General features: G+C 42.8%; 1 protein-coding gene across 2 annotated transcripts in view; it reads left to right on the top strand.

Moving 5' to 3' along the window:
• The window catches only part of LOC139052959 (glucoside xylosyltransferase 2-like), a 65752-nt gene that overhangs the window by 26303 nt on the left and 27321 nt on the right, over positions 1 to 12128 (top strand). For both annotated transcript variants that reach the window (XM_070530106.1, XM_070530105.1), the window contains 2 exons: positions 3625 to 3817; positions 8368 to 8681. In XM_070530106.1, coding sequence (XP_070386207.1) covers positions 3625 to 3817; positions 8368 to 8681 — 507 coding nt within the window. The remainder of the gene's footprint in view (positions 1 to 3624; positions 3818 to 8367; positions 8682 to 12128) is intronic.

Here is a 12128-nt window from a genome sequence, read left to right as displayed (position 1 = left end):
ATAATCTCCCTACGATCTCCATTTACGCCTGTCTTGCGCCCGCCGTTCAAGCTAGCGCCTGCGAATTCCTTAATTTGGTCACCCCAACTAGTTTTGTGCCATCCTCGACTCCGCTTCTCTTGGCACCAATTTTGTAACCCTAATGATCCATCAGAAATCGAACCAGCGCATTACATGACCAGCACAAGTCCATTTCTTTCTCTTAAGTTGAGTTACAATATCGGCTATCCCTGTTAGCTCTCTGATCAACACTGCTCACTTCCTGCGTCTTTATGTTAGGCCCGACATTCCTTGTTCCATCGCTCTTTCCGTGGTCCTTAACTTATTTTTGAGCTTCTTTGTCTGTCTGCAAATTCCTGCCCCATATGTCTGCACCGGTATAATGCATTGATTGTACACCTTTCTTTAATGACAATGGTAAGCTTCCGGTAAGGATCTGACAATGTTGCCAAACGTGCTCCGACCCATTTATATTCTCTAAATTTCCTTCGCACGATCAGGGTCCCCTGCGAGTAATTAATCTAAGTAAATGTACTCCCTAACAGACTCTACAGGCTGACTGGCGATCCTGAACTGTTGTTCCCTTGATATTAGTCTTCAACCTTTCGCTTACACTCTCTTTGTTAAGCTCCTCACTCATTTGTTGCAACTCGAACGCAGTGCTGCAGAAGAGGACACTGTCATCTACAGCCGAAGGTTGCCTAGATATCCGCCGTTGATCCTCACTCCAAAGCCTTCAGGGTTTAATAGCTTTAATACTTCTCCAAGCACCCAGTGCAAAGCATTGGAGAGATTGTGTCTCCTTGTCAGACCCCGTTTTTTATAGGCACCTTCCAACTTTTGCTGTAGAGAATGAAGGTAGCGGTGGAATCTCTGTTTAAACTTTCCAAGATATTTCCATAAGCACGCTGTACTCCTGCACTACGTTATGCCTCTATGACTGCTGGTATCTCTACTGAATCAAATGCCTTCACGTAATCTCTCAAAGCCACACAGAGAGACTGATTGTACTCTGCGGATTTCTCGATTACCTTATTGATAACATGGATATGATTCATTGTAGATTATCTCTTGTGAAACCTGCTTGTTCCCTTGGTTGACCAAACTCCACTGTTGCCTTTATTCTATCGGAGGCAAAATTGGTGAATATTTTATATATTACTGGAAGTAAGCTAATGGGCCTATAATCTTTTAATTTTGCATCATCTCCCTTTCTTGTGGGTTAGGTTCTCAGGGATTTGTGAAGACGCTCGACAGTGCTTACGAAGGACCGCCAGTTTTTCATCAAATATAACTCCTCAATCGTTCAATAAAATGACTGCTAGTTCATCTTCTCCTGCCGCTTTTCCCGGTTTCATGTCTTGCAATGCCTTCGAGCTTCATTGCTTGTTATAGAAGGAGCCTTTGTAATCTGTTCAATACTATTTCGAATGGAGGTATCGTGGCTTCAGTATAGAATATACTGAAAAATATATACTACGTATCAGTATAGAATTCTTCCGCTGCTTTTAGTATATGTTCGAGATCGCGGATTACCCAGCAAATCTTTCAATGAACATCTCTTAGTTTATCTGATGCCGAGTTTCCTTATCACTGATTTGAGACTGCGTCCACTTTTGCTCCTTCCTCAGTCCCTCGCGCATTATAATTACAAATATCCCCTATTTTTTCTATGGTAAATATTTTTACAGTCATTTTAATTCTATATGATCTCTATGTTTGGACACATTCATCCTGTGTCGTTTCTGTATTATGTCCTTTCTTACTTCGGAGGGCGTACCTACAGTTTACATTGCTCCCACTTCAACTGCTGCTTCTAAAGCAAGCATAGTTATGATTTAAAACCCGCCGTGGTTGCTCAGTGGCTATGGTGTTAGGCTGCTGAGCACGAGGTCGTGGGAAGAACGCCAGGTGGTCAAAATTTCCGGAGTCCTCCACTACGGCGTGCGCCATAATCAGAAAGTGGTTTTGGCACGTAATACCCCATAATTTATTTTTTATGATTTAATTCATTGCCTCTATGTCATCTTCATCTCTGCGCTCTAACGCGGCATATTTGTTTGAAAGCGCCAACCTGAATTCGTCTGCTTTAAGCCTTAGCGCGTCTAGGTTGTCTTGTTTCTCCTTGACCAATTTTACCCTTCTCTTTTCAAATTATGGTGAATCCTAGCCCTCACTAACCTGCGATCACTACACTTTACCCTACCTAACACGTTTACACCCTGCAGTATGCTGAGATCAGCAGAAACTATAAAACACTTTCATTTCTTTTTTCACCATTAGGACATTTCCACGTGCACTTGTGTTCCAACACTTCCTAAGGAAGGTGTTCAATATTCGCAGTTCATTTCTTTCCGGAGATTCTGCCATCTCTCCTCGAGTGTTCCTAGATTCCACGCCACAGGTGCCGATTCCTTGTTCACCAGTATGCTTTCCCCCGCTTTTGCAATGAAGTCGCCCATGGCTACAAGATAGTGAGTTTGCACTTTTCGCATTGATAATTCAAATAATCTGTTCATTTCTTTATCATCGTGACTGGAGGTTGGAGCATAGGTTTGCGCTAGCTTTTTCTATGCCTTCTATTCAGCGTTACTAGGACTACGGCTACCCCCTCATTATTGCTGTAGGATTCGTCAGTGTTACCCGCTATGTCCTTATTGATTAGGAAAAATTACTATATACTGCTTCTTCTCTGGAAGTCCTCTATAGCAGAAGACGTGACCATTGGTGAGCACGGTATAAGCCTCAACAGTTCCTCTAACCAAACTAAGGCCAATGATAAATAAAATAATACCTGTTAGTTCTTCAATGATTCCTGCTAGGTCAGCTTCACTCGAGAAAGTTCAGGTGCTAAACGTTGCAAGGGTCAGTTTCCATTGGTGGCCGGTCCGACTCTAGAGATTCTAAGCGCCCTCTGCTGCTTTACATGTTTGACCGCTGCCTTGGTCAGTAGCTGTGCAGCTGCTGGGGAGTAAGGGCCATTGGGTAATGAAATGAGTCCTTTGGAAGGGAGTGGCAGAATACTGCACCAAGGAGGCCAATTCCTGTTTTGGTGAGGGGGCGTCTTGTTGAAGCTTAGTGGGTCTTCTGAATTTGGTTGTACCTGGATAAATATAGCTGCACTTGCTCTCTGCGTTTTTGTCAGCACTGGGTGCCACTCCAAGCCCGGACACGTAGTTTACAGTGTGAGGTGAAATCGAATTCCCCACCTTCATAAAAACAGCGTTTATTTGAGCTTCTGACTGTGACAACACAGTGTCCCAACTAGCTCAGTCAGATAGTTCTGTAGGCTGTCAGACCACCTTATGTAGGAGAATTCCAGCCCTGATATTTGATTATGCAAGGATTTTTAAAAAAGCTTGCTTAACAATCTATGAATTTCAACTCCAGCTTCATCGGACTTATTGAAGTTCCCTTGATTTTGGCTCAATAATCTATTTAAACCGTGCAGAAGGTAAAAAAATTCAAGTGGGAGAGACACACATCCCTTCTTTCCTCAGGTGCCTTACGTAAACTTACGCCTGGCGTCAGCTAATGCATGTGCCAGTTATGAACCAATTTGAACGCGCCTACTACGAGTGCACCTTTGTTGGTAATATACAGTACCATGTAAACTGCTCACAGAGTTTGCTGCCGGGCGTGGATGCTGTGATCTACGTGGACGCCGATGTCCTTTTCGTAAGCCCAATTGAGATGCTGTGGCAGCACTTCGCATCCATGAACACATCGCACCTAGCGGCGATGGCCCCCGAGAGTGAGGACTATGCCAGTAATTGGTACCGGAACTCCGCCAGGCACCCCTCCTATCAACCGCTTGGTAAGAAATGGCGTATGTACCCACGCTGGTTTCTGATTCGCTAATACAGTGTGATGCTTACTTAACTTCAGCTAATGGGTGGCCGTAGAAGCAGCGGCACTTAAGCTGGAAAGCAAAAATACTAACGTGCTTGAATTTAGGCAAGTACATAGCAAGAACCCCATGTAATGAAAACTAATCCAACACCCTCCCATACAGCATTATTTAGAACGACCATGCAGTTTCAATGCACCGCACCTCTCAATTTCACTTTAAGGAAGGGTGTATATAACAGATCACCAATAAGCAAGACACTTCTCGGAGCATAAAGAACGCAGTCCGTGCTGTTCTTTCCTATCTTTGTTGTGAAATAGTGCTTTCCTTGAGGTCTCAATTTCTGTTCGTTATGACCCAGCAATAAGTCACATTTTCCACCAATCCGCTTTGTGACGACCTATCGCTGAATCCCACACCTGTGTAAATGTCTTGATTTCCAGAGAAATGGTTTTGTTATCCACCTGACCAAAGAAACAAGAAAGCTGTCACTTTCGTTCGTTTTTAAGAAGAGATTGTTTGTATACTAAGAAACGTATCTGCGTAGCCTCACATAGAGAATAACCACCATGAGCAACCTGTGACTCATAATAATAATAATAATAATAATAATAATAATAATAATAATAATAATAATAATAATAATAATAATAATAATAATAATAATAATAATAATCAGCCTGATTACGCCCACTGCACGGCAAAGGCCTCGCCCATACTTCTACAACTACCCCAGTCATGTACTAATTGTGCCCATGTTGTCCCTGCAAACTTCGTAATCTCATCCACCCACCTAACTTTCTGCCGCCCTCTGCTACGCTTCTCTACGCTTGGAATCCAGTCGATACCTCTTAATGACCATCGGTTATCTTCCCTCCCCATTACATGTCCAGCCCATGCCCATTTCTTTTGCTTGATTTCAAGTAAGATATCAGTAACTCCTGTTTGTTCCCTCACCCAATCTGCTCTTTTCTTATCCCTTAACGTTACACCTATCATTCTTCTTTCCATAGCTTGTTGCGTCGTCCTCAATTTGAGTAGAACCCTTTTCTTAAGCCTCCAGGTTTCTGCCCCGTAGGTGAGTACTCGTAAGACACAGCTATTATATACTTTTCTCTTGAGGGATAATGGTAACCTGCTGTTCATGATCTGAGAATGCCTGCCAAATGCACCCCAGCCCATTTTCATTCTTCTGATTATTTTCGTCTCATGATCCGGATCCGCCGTCACTACCTGCCCTAAGTAGATGTATTCCCTTACGACTTCCAGTGCCTCGCTGCCTATTGTAAATTGCTGTTCTCTTCCGAGACTGTTAAACATTACTTTAGTTTTCTGCAGATAATTTTTTAGACCCACCCTTCTGCTTTGCCTCTCCAGGTCAGTGAGCATGCATTGTAGTCGGTTCCCTGAGTTACTAAGCAAGCCGATATCATCAGCGAGTCGCAAGTTAGTAAGGTATTCTCCATTATCTCTTATCCCCAAATCTTCCCAATCCAGGGCTCTGAATACCTCCTGTAAACACGCTGTGAAAAGCATTGGAGAGATCGTATCTCCATGCCTGACGCCGTTCTTAATTGGGATTTTGTTGCTTTCTTTATGATGGACTACGCTGCCTGTGGAGCCGCTATAGATGTCGTTTAGTATATTTACATAAGGCTTGTCTATACCCTGATTCCGCAATGCCTCCATGACTGCTGAGATTTCGGCTGAATCAAACGCTTTCTCGTAATCTATGAAAGCTATATATATAAGGGTTGGTTATATTCCGCACATTTCTCTGTGACTTGATTGATAGTGTGAATATGGTCTATTGTTGAGTAGCCTTTACGGAATCCTGCCTGATCCTGCCTGATCCTGAAGCCATATTTAATGGAAAAGAATTGCACTGTCAAATGGCAATGCCTTTTTTTGAACCAATATTTGCATTCTCTTCAGTATGTTAACCAAAGCGGGGTTTTCAACTCACTTGCGAAATTAGGCCTGTTAATCTATATAATAGATTAACCTAAGCTTTAGGTCGTAAAAGTCAAAATATAGCGAAATTCAAAGAAATCTCACCGTCTTAGTTGGCTAGCATCTAGATAAGAAACAAATTGAGATATGGAGCTAAATCAGCAAATATAGTTATCAGCAATCTCAAAATAAAAACACGGTAGCTAATACATTCGTGAGTAAAGGTATTGGACAGGAGGAGCTGCTTGAAGTGATCACACTCGCCAATAGTCACTCACTTGCACTGTCATCTGACGCAAAAGTCTCCGGGGCAAACCCTTCAGCAACTCATTATGCGAAAAAAGAGGTGAGGCGTGCCGACAGGACACAAGTATAGATAAGGAGACAACACGAACGCCGACAATCAACTGAAGGGAGCACCCAGGCGAAGAAAGAAAGTAGACACCAAACTCATCTGCGCAAGCTCTGGAATGATATCACCACGTGTCAGTCGGGTACATGCACCGGTCTACGTGAGGGATAACTGTTAAGGGACTTAATCTCTTCCTTATGTAATGTAACCGAAGCCTGACTCAAGCGCATTCCCACCATTATAGATATGCCATGCCTCTACCATAAGAGGCGTATCTTCATTCTTATGCCGGTACAAAATCGTGCATTCATCTTCCTCGGGTGGGCAGTTACAATCCTGGCAATGTAGGGAAAGATTAGATGGCGATCCACCGGTTAACGACCTTTTACGTTCCTATAACCTATCATTGATACACCGCCCAGTTTCCCTACGTAGAACTGGCCACAGCTAAAGAGAACTTTATAAACCACACCCATACGACAATACGTAAAACTGTTGTTCTTATTGTGCTTCACTAGACAAATGTCTGTTCTTTTTATTTGCCTTTTACCTGCTCCTTTTTGCTCTGCACGGTAGCGCATTCCTTACCTAGCTTATTAGGAGCAGTGAAAGCCACATTAACATCATAACTACTGGCAACTTTTTTAAGCCGGCGCGATACTGAATAAATGTACGGAATAGCCACTACTCAATTTTTGCTATTACTGCTTTCTCTAATCAAGTCCGTCCCCCTCGCAACCGACTTCTTTAGGCGTTCAGTCACAGTGGCCACTGCTACGCTAGGATAACCCGCTTCTAATAGGTGCCGTACCTGTGCATTAAAGCTGCTCCTTACTCCCATGAAATGCTCCCTTCCGTTGATAGTCGGCGTTAGTGTTGCCCACTTCTGTGCTCTAGTGTCCTGTCTGCACGCCTCACCTCTTTTTTGCATAAAGAATCCTAACCAGCTAGCTCGGCTTTCTGTCGACCTAACCTTAAGGAACTGCTCCTGCAGCTTTTCATAACTCGCAAAGTATTAGTCCGCTGGGTCATGAAGCCTGCTTGCTTCATCGCTTCCAGTAATAGACGCTACCATTTCCGTCGTATCAACTTGAACTGCAAATATATTTCTGCGAAAGAAAACGACATGCTTACTTTTCAAAGTGACTTATTCTTGGGCACACCCATAAGATATGCAATACAATCTGTCTAATAGCGTGAGGGAGGCATGCATAAGAGAACACACGCGTGAGAGCTATCCTACTTATATAGTGCAGTCGCTTCAAGGCTTCTTCACGCAGTTTGAAGTATGGTTCATGTTTTTTCTGCAATTCATTGGTTTTTATCTTTTGTGAAAATAAAGGAGTGCTCATTGTATATTTCAGTTCTTTAAAATTTCATAAAATACAGTAACTTTATTGCAGCATCAAATCTCACCTTTGAAGTACCTGCTGCAGTGGCTCGCTCAGCGACTTTGGCTCTCTGTTGCTGATCATGAACTTTCGGACTCGGTTCCCAAAATTGTAACCTGAGCACAACGCAAAAATGGTCTACTTAAGATGAAGGTGAATGTAAAAGACCAGTAGATTATCGAAATAAATTGAGCAGCCATGGGATGCTTTCCGCCAGGTCCCTCATTGTTGTGTAAGCGCAGCTTAAACATGGTGAAATGCAGAACTGAAATGGTACGCTTTTCTACCCACCAATCACCAGCAAAAAATGAAACTGAAAACATGCAGCGACTTAGCCTGGTGACTTAGAAAAGTTCTTTGTGAAAAGGAAGCATTTAAAAAATGCAAGAATCATTTTGCGAAGTCAGTGACGTCAGGTCAGCAACGTTGGTGACGGAATCACATTGCTATCCTGAAAAGGAAGTTGTGATCTTAGTTTGCACGGCTTGTAATCAGTCTTTGAAATGGAAACTACTGCAAAAATACAAGGGAGGTGGTGGTCACTGACCAGTTCCAAAGCTAGTTTATATTTTAAGAAATATTTGATCCATCTCCAACAGATGATACGTACATATTCTTGAACCTGAATTACAAGTACTTTTTACTTATCTGGTGATCCACACCCTTTATTTATACACGTTGTCTGACCAGATGAGTGTTTGTATTTCTTGATCAGTTGGAGGTATCAGTCTAATCTGATAGACCGGACCTTCCTTCCCACTAATTTGCAATCGGCATTTCATGATTTCTTTTGCCAACTTTCCCGTTCCTGCCAAACACAGGTGTCAACTCAGGCGTGATGCTAATGAATCTTACCCGCATGCGGAAGTTTGGCTGGGAGGAGCACATGAGGCCACTGCAGCAAGTCTATGGCGAGAACATACCCTGGGGCGACCAGGATCTCCTGAACATCTTCTTTGGCACCAACCCTGAACGCCTGTTGGTGTTTTCGTGCCGGTGGAACTACCGGACCGATCACTGCATGCACGGAACACACTGCACTGAGGGACCACCGGCTGTTGTCCACGGGTCACGCAACGTCTTCGCTGTGTACTCGCAGCCGCCTTTCTGGGAACTTCACCAGGCCATGAGGGAGGTGAGATTAGCAGGAATAGTTGGCAAGATTTATACGGTGTCTAGGTTTCGTTCGTAGCATTACTATTTTAACGAAATTCTAGGACTCACTTTCAAACAGCAACATTGAAGTGACATCTGGTGACGCTGTGCTCAGCCACAGTGTTAGTTCGTTTAGTGCATGTTGCGGTTGTGTGCCTTAACTGCTAGCATAAAGGGTGCTGCAGTGAATGAAACTGCTAAATAGTAGAGTTGTATTCTGTTATTGTTGCTAAGACCAGAGGAATTGATCTAATTTCATTGCTCTCCAAGACAGTAAGGGCCACAAAATTGAGGCCATCATTGGGGTCAGACCAGCGCTTCATGACCCCTCAAGTTCAAATTTTCCGGCAAGCAAGTGCTGATTCACGAATCCATTAAAAGCGATCAGTGCAAATGAGTAGATGCTGACCAGCCGGGACCTTTGATTGGGATCGTATAATTCAAAAATTTTAAATGATGAGATTCTACTATGAAACATAGAATTAGGCTGAGCAAGCAACACTGATACAATCTCGAGACATTGCCGAAAGACAGGTTAGAGATCAGCACGATTTCAATTCAAGTTATTGTTGCTGTATCTGAATATATGATGCTGCCAAACATATTGTTAAACATCGCTAAAATAGACCTACCTGCCATGGACTAATACACCCTAATTTGAGCTGGTTTTCTTGTTTCATTGATATGTAACACATCATAGTTCATTTCCGTGTTGAAATAATTTTATTTCCAACAACTGCGTTGCGAGGATGACTAGGAGTAAAGCTGCACATGGCAGCATGAGGGAAATCTGTCCACCTCACAAGCAGGGCAGCTTCGTAGCGGGTAAACAAAAGCAGACATTATGCGTAATGGATAATGGATTCTCTCCATAAGAGAGAACCACCACGGTTAGAATTAGAACAATGTAGTCGTGGAAACAAATGGCAGAGTTGTGAGAAAACATGGGTATAAGGGCAAAATGATGAAATAACGAAAAGGGACATAAATTTATTGCTGAAGCAAATTCCATCACACAAATATATCGCGTAGCTTTTTGGAGGCAGAACGTTGCCGTAACTCGCGTAGGCGACGTAATGATGATATGAGAGAGTTGTGTATTTAAGAGAGATTCAAGTTCAGTTTCATCTTATTCAGAGCCAGCATATTGACACGGGTACTTGCCTATCTTTTTCGGGTGAGTGCTTTTCACCGTCTCTACTTGGACCATTTTTATATAGGCTCAGTACTGAAGCAAACGCATCTTAAATCTTGGAAACATACACTGTGGTATATGGCTTCTTACGCGTTGCATTAGATTTTTTTTATTAGCGTTCTTCTTTTCGGCTTTTTTATTTGCAACCCGTCACGAGGAGCCTCATGCGCATCCTCACGCGAGCGAATGCTGCTGGTGCGCAGCCAACAATGAATGGCACGTCAAGCGAACCATAGGCGGAACGTGCGAAGTGTTAATTTTATTTTACCGGACTTTTTGCGTAGCTTCTACAGCGTCGACTGCTATGTACGGAACGGAGTATGAAAAATGTTATCGCTCAGCGTGGGACGCACACACATATATCGGAAAATTCTGGAATGTTATCCAAGTTCTGGTGTCATCGATGCTTGTGTAATCCGGTCGCAAGTGGGACGCGAATTGTGTAGAACTTTCTGGAAGGCACGTGGGCATTATCTTTACTCTGGAAATTTCTGTGACTGATGGGTAAACGCATGTGTACAACCTGTAAAGTTATACCTATGTCGCAACAATATTCGCGAAGCCTAATGCATGAAGAGATGTTAGCACAGTTCACTTTATAACATAATAAAGGTCCAAAAATTTATGCACAGCAACTTCCGAAGCGCGCTACCAAAACGTGCTTGCTTAGGTGATGCAAAATTTGTCCCCCAAAAGGAAGAGAGAAAAGTGATGAGGAGGGTTGCAGTACCATGCAAAAGAGAAGGAAAACTGACGTAGCGACAACAGATGCAAACTTCATGTACAGCTTTTGATCATTGCCCAAAACGGTGGTAGTTTTCCTCCATTTTCTTCTTTTACATTTTCACTTATATTTGTTTTCCTATGATTCCGTTTGTAATCCTTTAGAAAAAGGGGATAAAGACCGTGAAGAGGGACGTCAATAGCTTTCCCGTGCGAAGTATAGAAACCACGTCTGCGTGATCGCAGACGCGTCTCCTGTGGATCGAAGAAGGCATCGTATAAGCGCTGTCCAAGCATATATAAAGGCTGCTTCTAAGGTGGCCTGCTTTACGCGCTGCTGAGAACCATATTGGTCAGGTAGCCCGTCTTGCCACTCTTGGGATTAGCCCATGAGTGAAAGTGCCTGTATATTTTTCGGTATACGTGTCTGCGAATGCGCCCATCTCACACCCAATGACTCGTCTTTCGGGGACACAAGCGATGAGGGGGTAGAAATTCCGGCTTGTTCTGAAAGGGCTTCCCGGATGCCAGAGCCAGGCAGACGCGACAGTAACCTGATGGGTGTATTTCTATGCATACGCATCTCGTGTATTCCTGGTAAGCGCTGAAGCCTTTTGCACACAAATATTAAGAGGAAGCTTTAGCTCGGGCCCAACTCCGACGCAGCCTATTCAAATACATGTAAAAACGCAAAAACGTTTTTCTGAAATAACCCCTGGACCGATTTTAATGAAAATTGTTGTATTTGAGAGAGAAAGTTAAGTTCTAGTTACTGCTAGAAGCGGAATTTTAATTTAGGGCTTGAATTTTGTTAAAAAGATTTTCAAAAATCCAGAAGTTTGAAAAGAATAGAAGCACGAAGTTTACAAACTAATAGCTCTGCATCAAGAACAGATATCGCTGTTCTGTAAACGGTATCCATTAGATCATTCGAAGCGGACAAATTTCATATGTCGTTTTACATCTTACGTGAGTTCGTTACGTTGTTTACGAAGGTTCTGCAAAAGTTGTAATTACATAATAATACATTTTTTTGAGATTCATGTGTAAAATGTCAAATTTGTCCGCTTTAAAGGTGCTATTAGGTTCAATTCACGGAATTGCGATATCGTCTTTTTTTGCTGAGTTACAGAGTTGTAAACCTGGTAGTTTCGTTTTCTGAAAATTTGCGATTTCGCCAATTTTTAATACAAAAATGACGACCTAAATCGAAAATTCGAAACCAACAGTCACTAGATTTTAAGTTTTCCTTTTAAATGCAACAAACCCCGTCAAATTTCGTGCAGCGGTTGCCGAAAAAAACGAATTCTCCTTTTACATGTATTTAGATTGGAGCACCCGAGCTAAAGCTTCCTCTTAAGCAGTGTTGAAATTCTCCGAAAATATATCCTGCACTTAGTCGCGTTCAAGGCCGCATTCCGAAAGCACGATGTTATAACCATTGAGAAATACTATGTAGTGCTACCTGTCGCCATCAGCCAAACCTGTCAATCGAGGGCAATTCAAGGA

The sequence above is a fragment of the Dermacentor albipictus genome, unplaced genomic scaffold (genome assembly GCF_038994185.2).
Source record: "Dermacentor albipictus isolate Rhodes 1998 colony unplaced genomic scaffold, USDA_Dalb.pri_finalv2 scaffold_47, whole genome shotgun sequence".
Lineage (NCBI taxonomy): Eukaryota > Metazoa > Arthropoda > Arachnida > Ixodida > Ixodidae > Dermacentor > Dermacentor albipictus.
The sequence above is the reverse complement of the archived record's forward strand: the minus strand, read 5'-3'. Positions and strand labels throughout refer to the sequence as shown.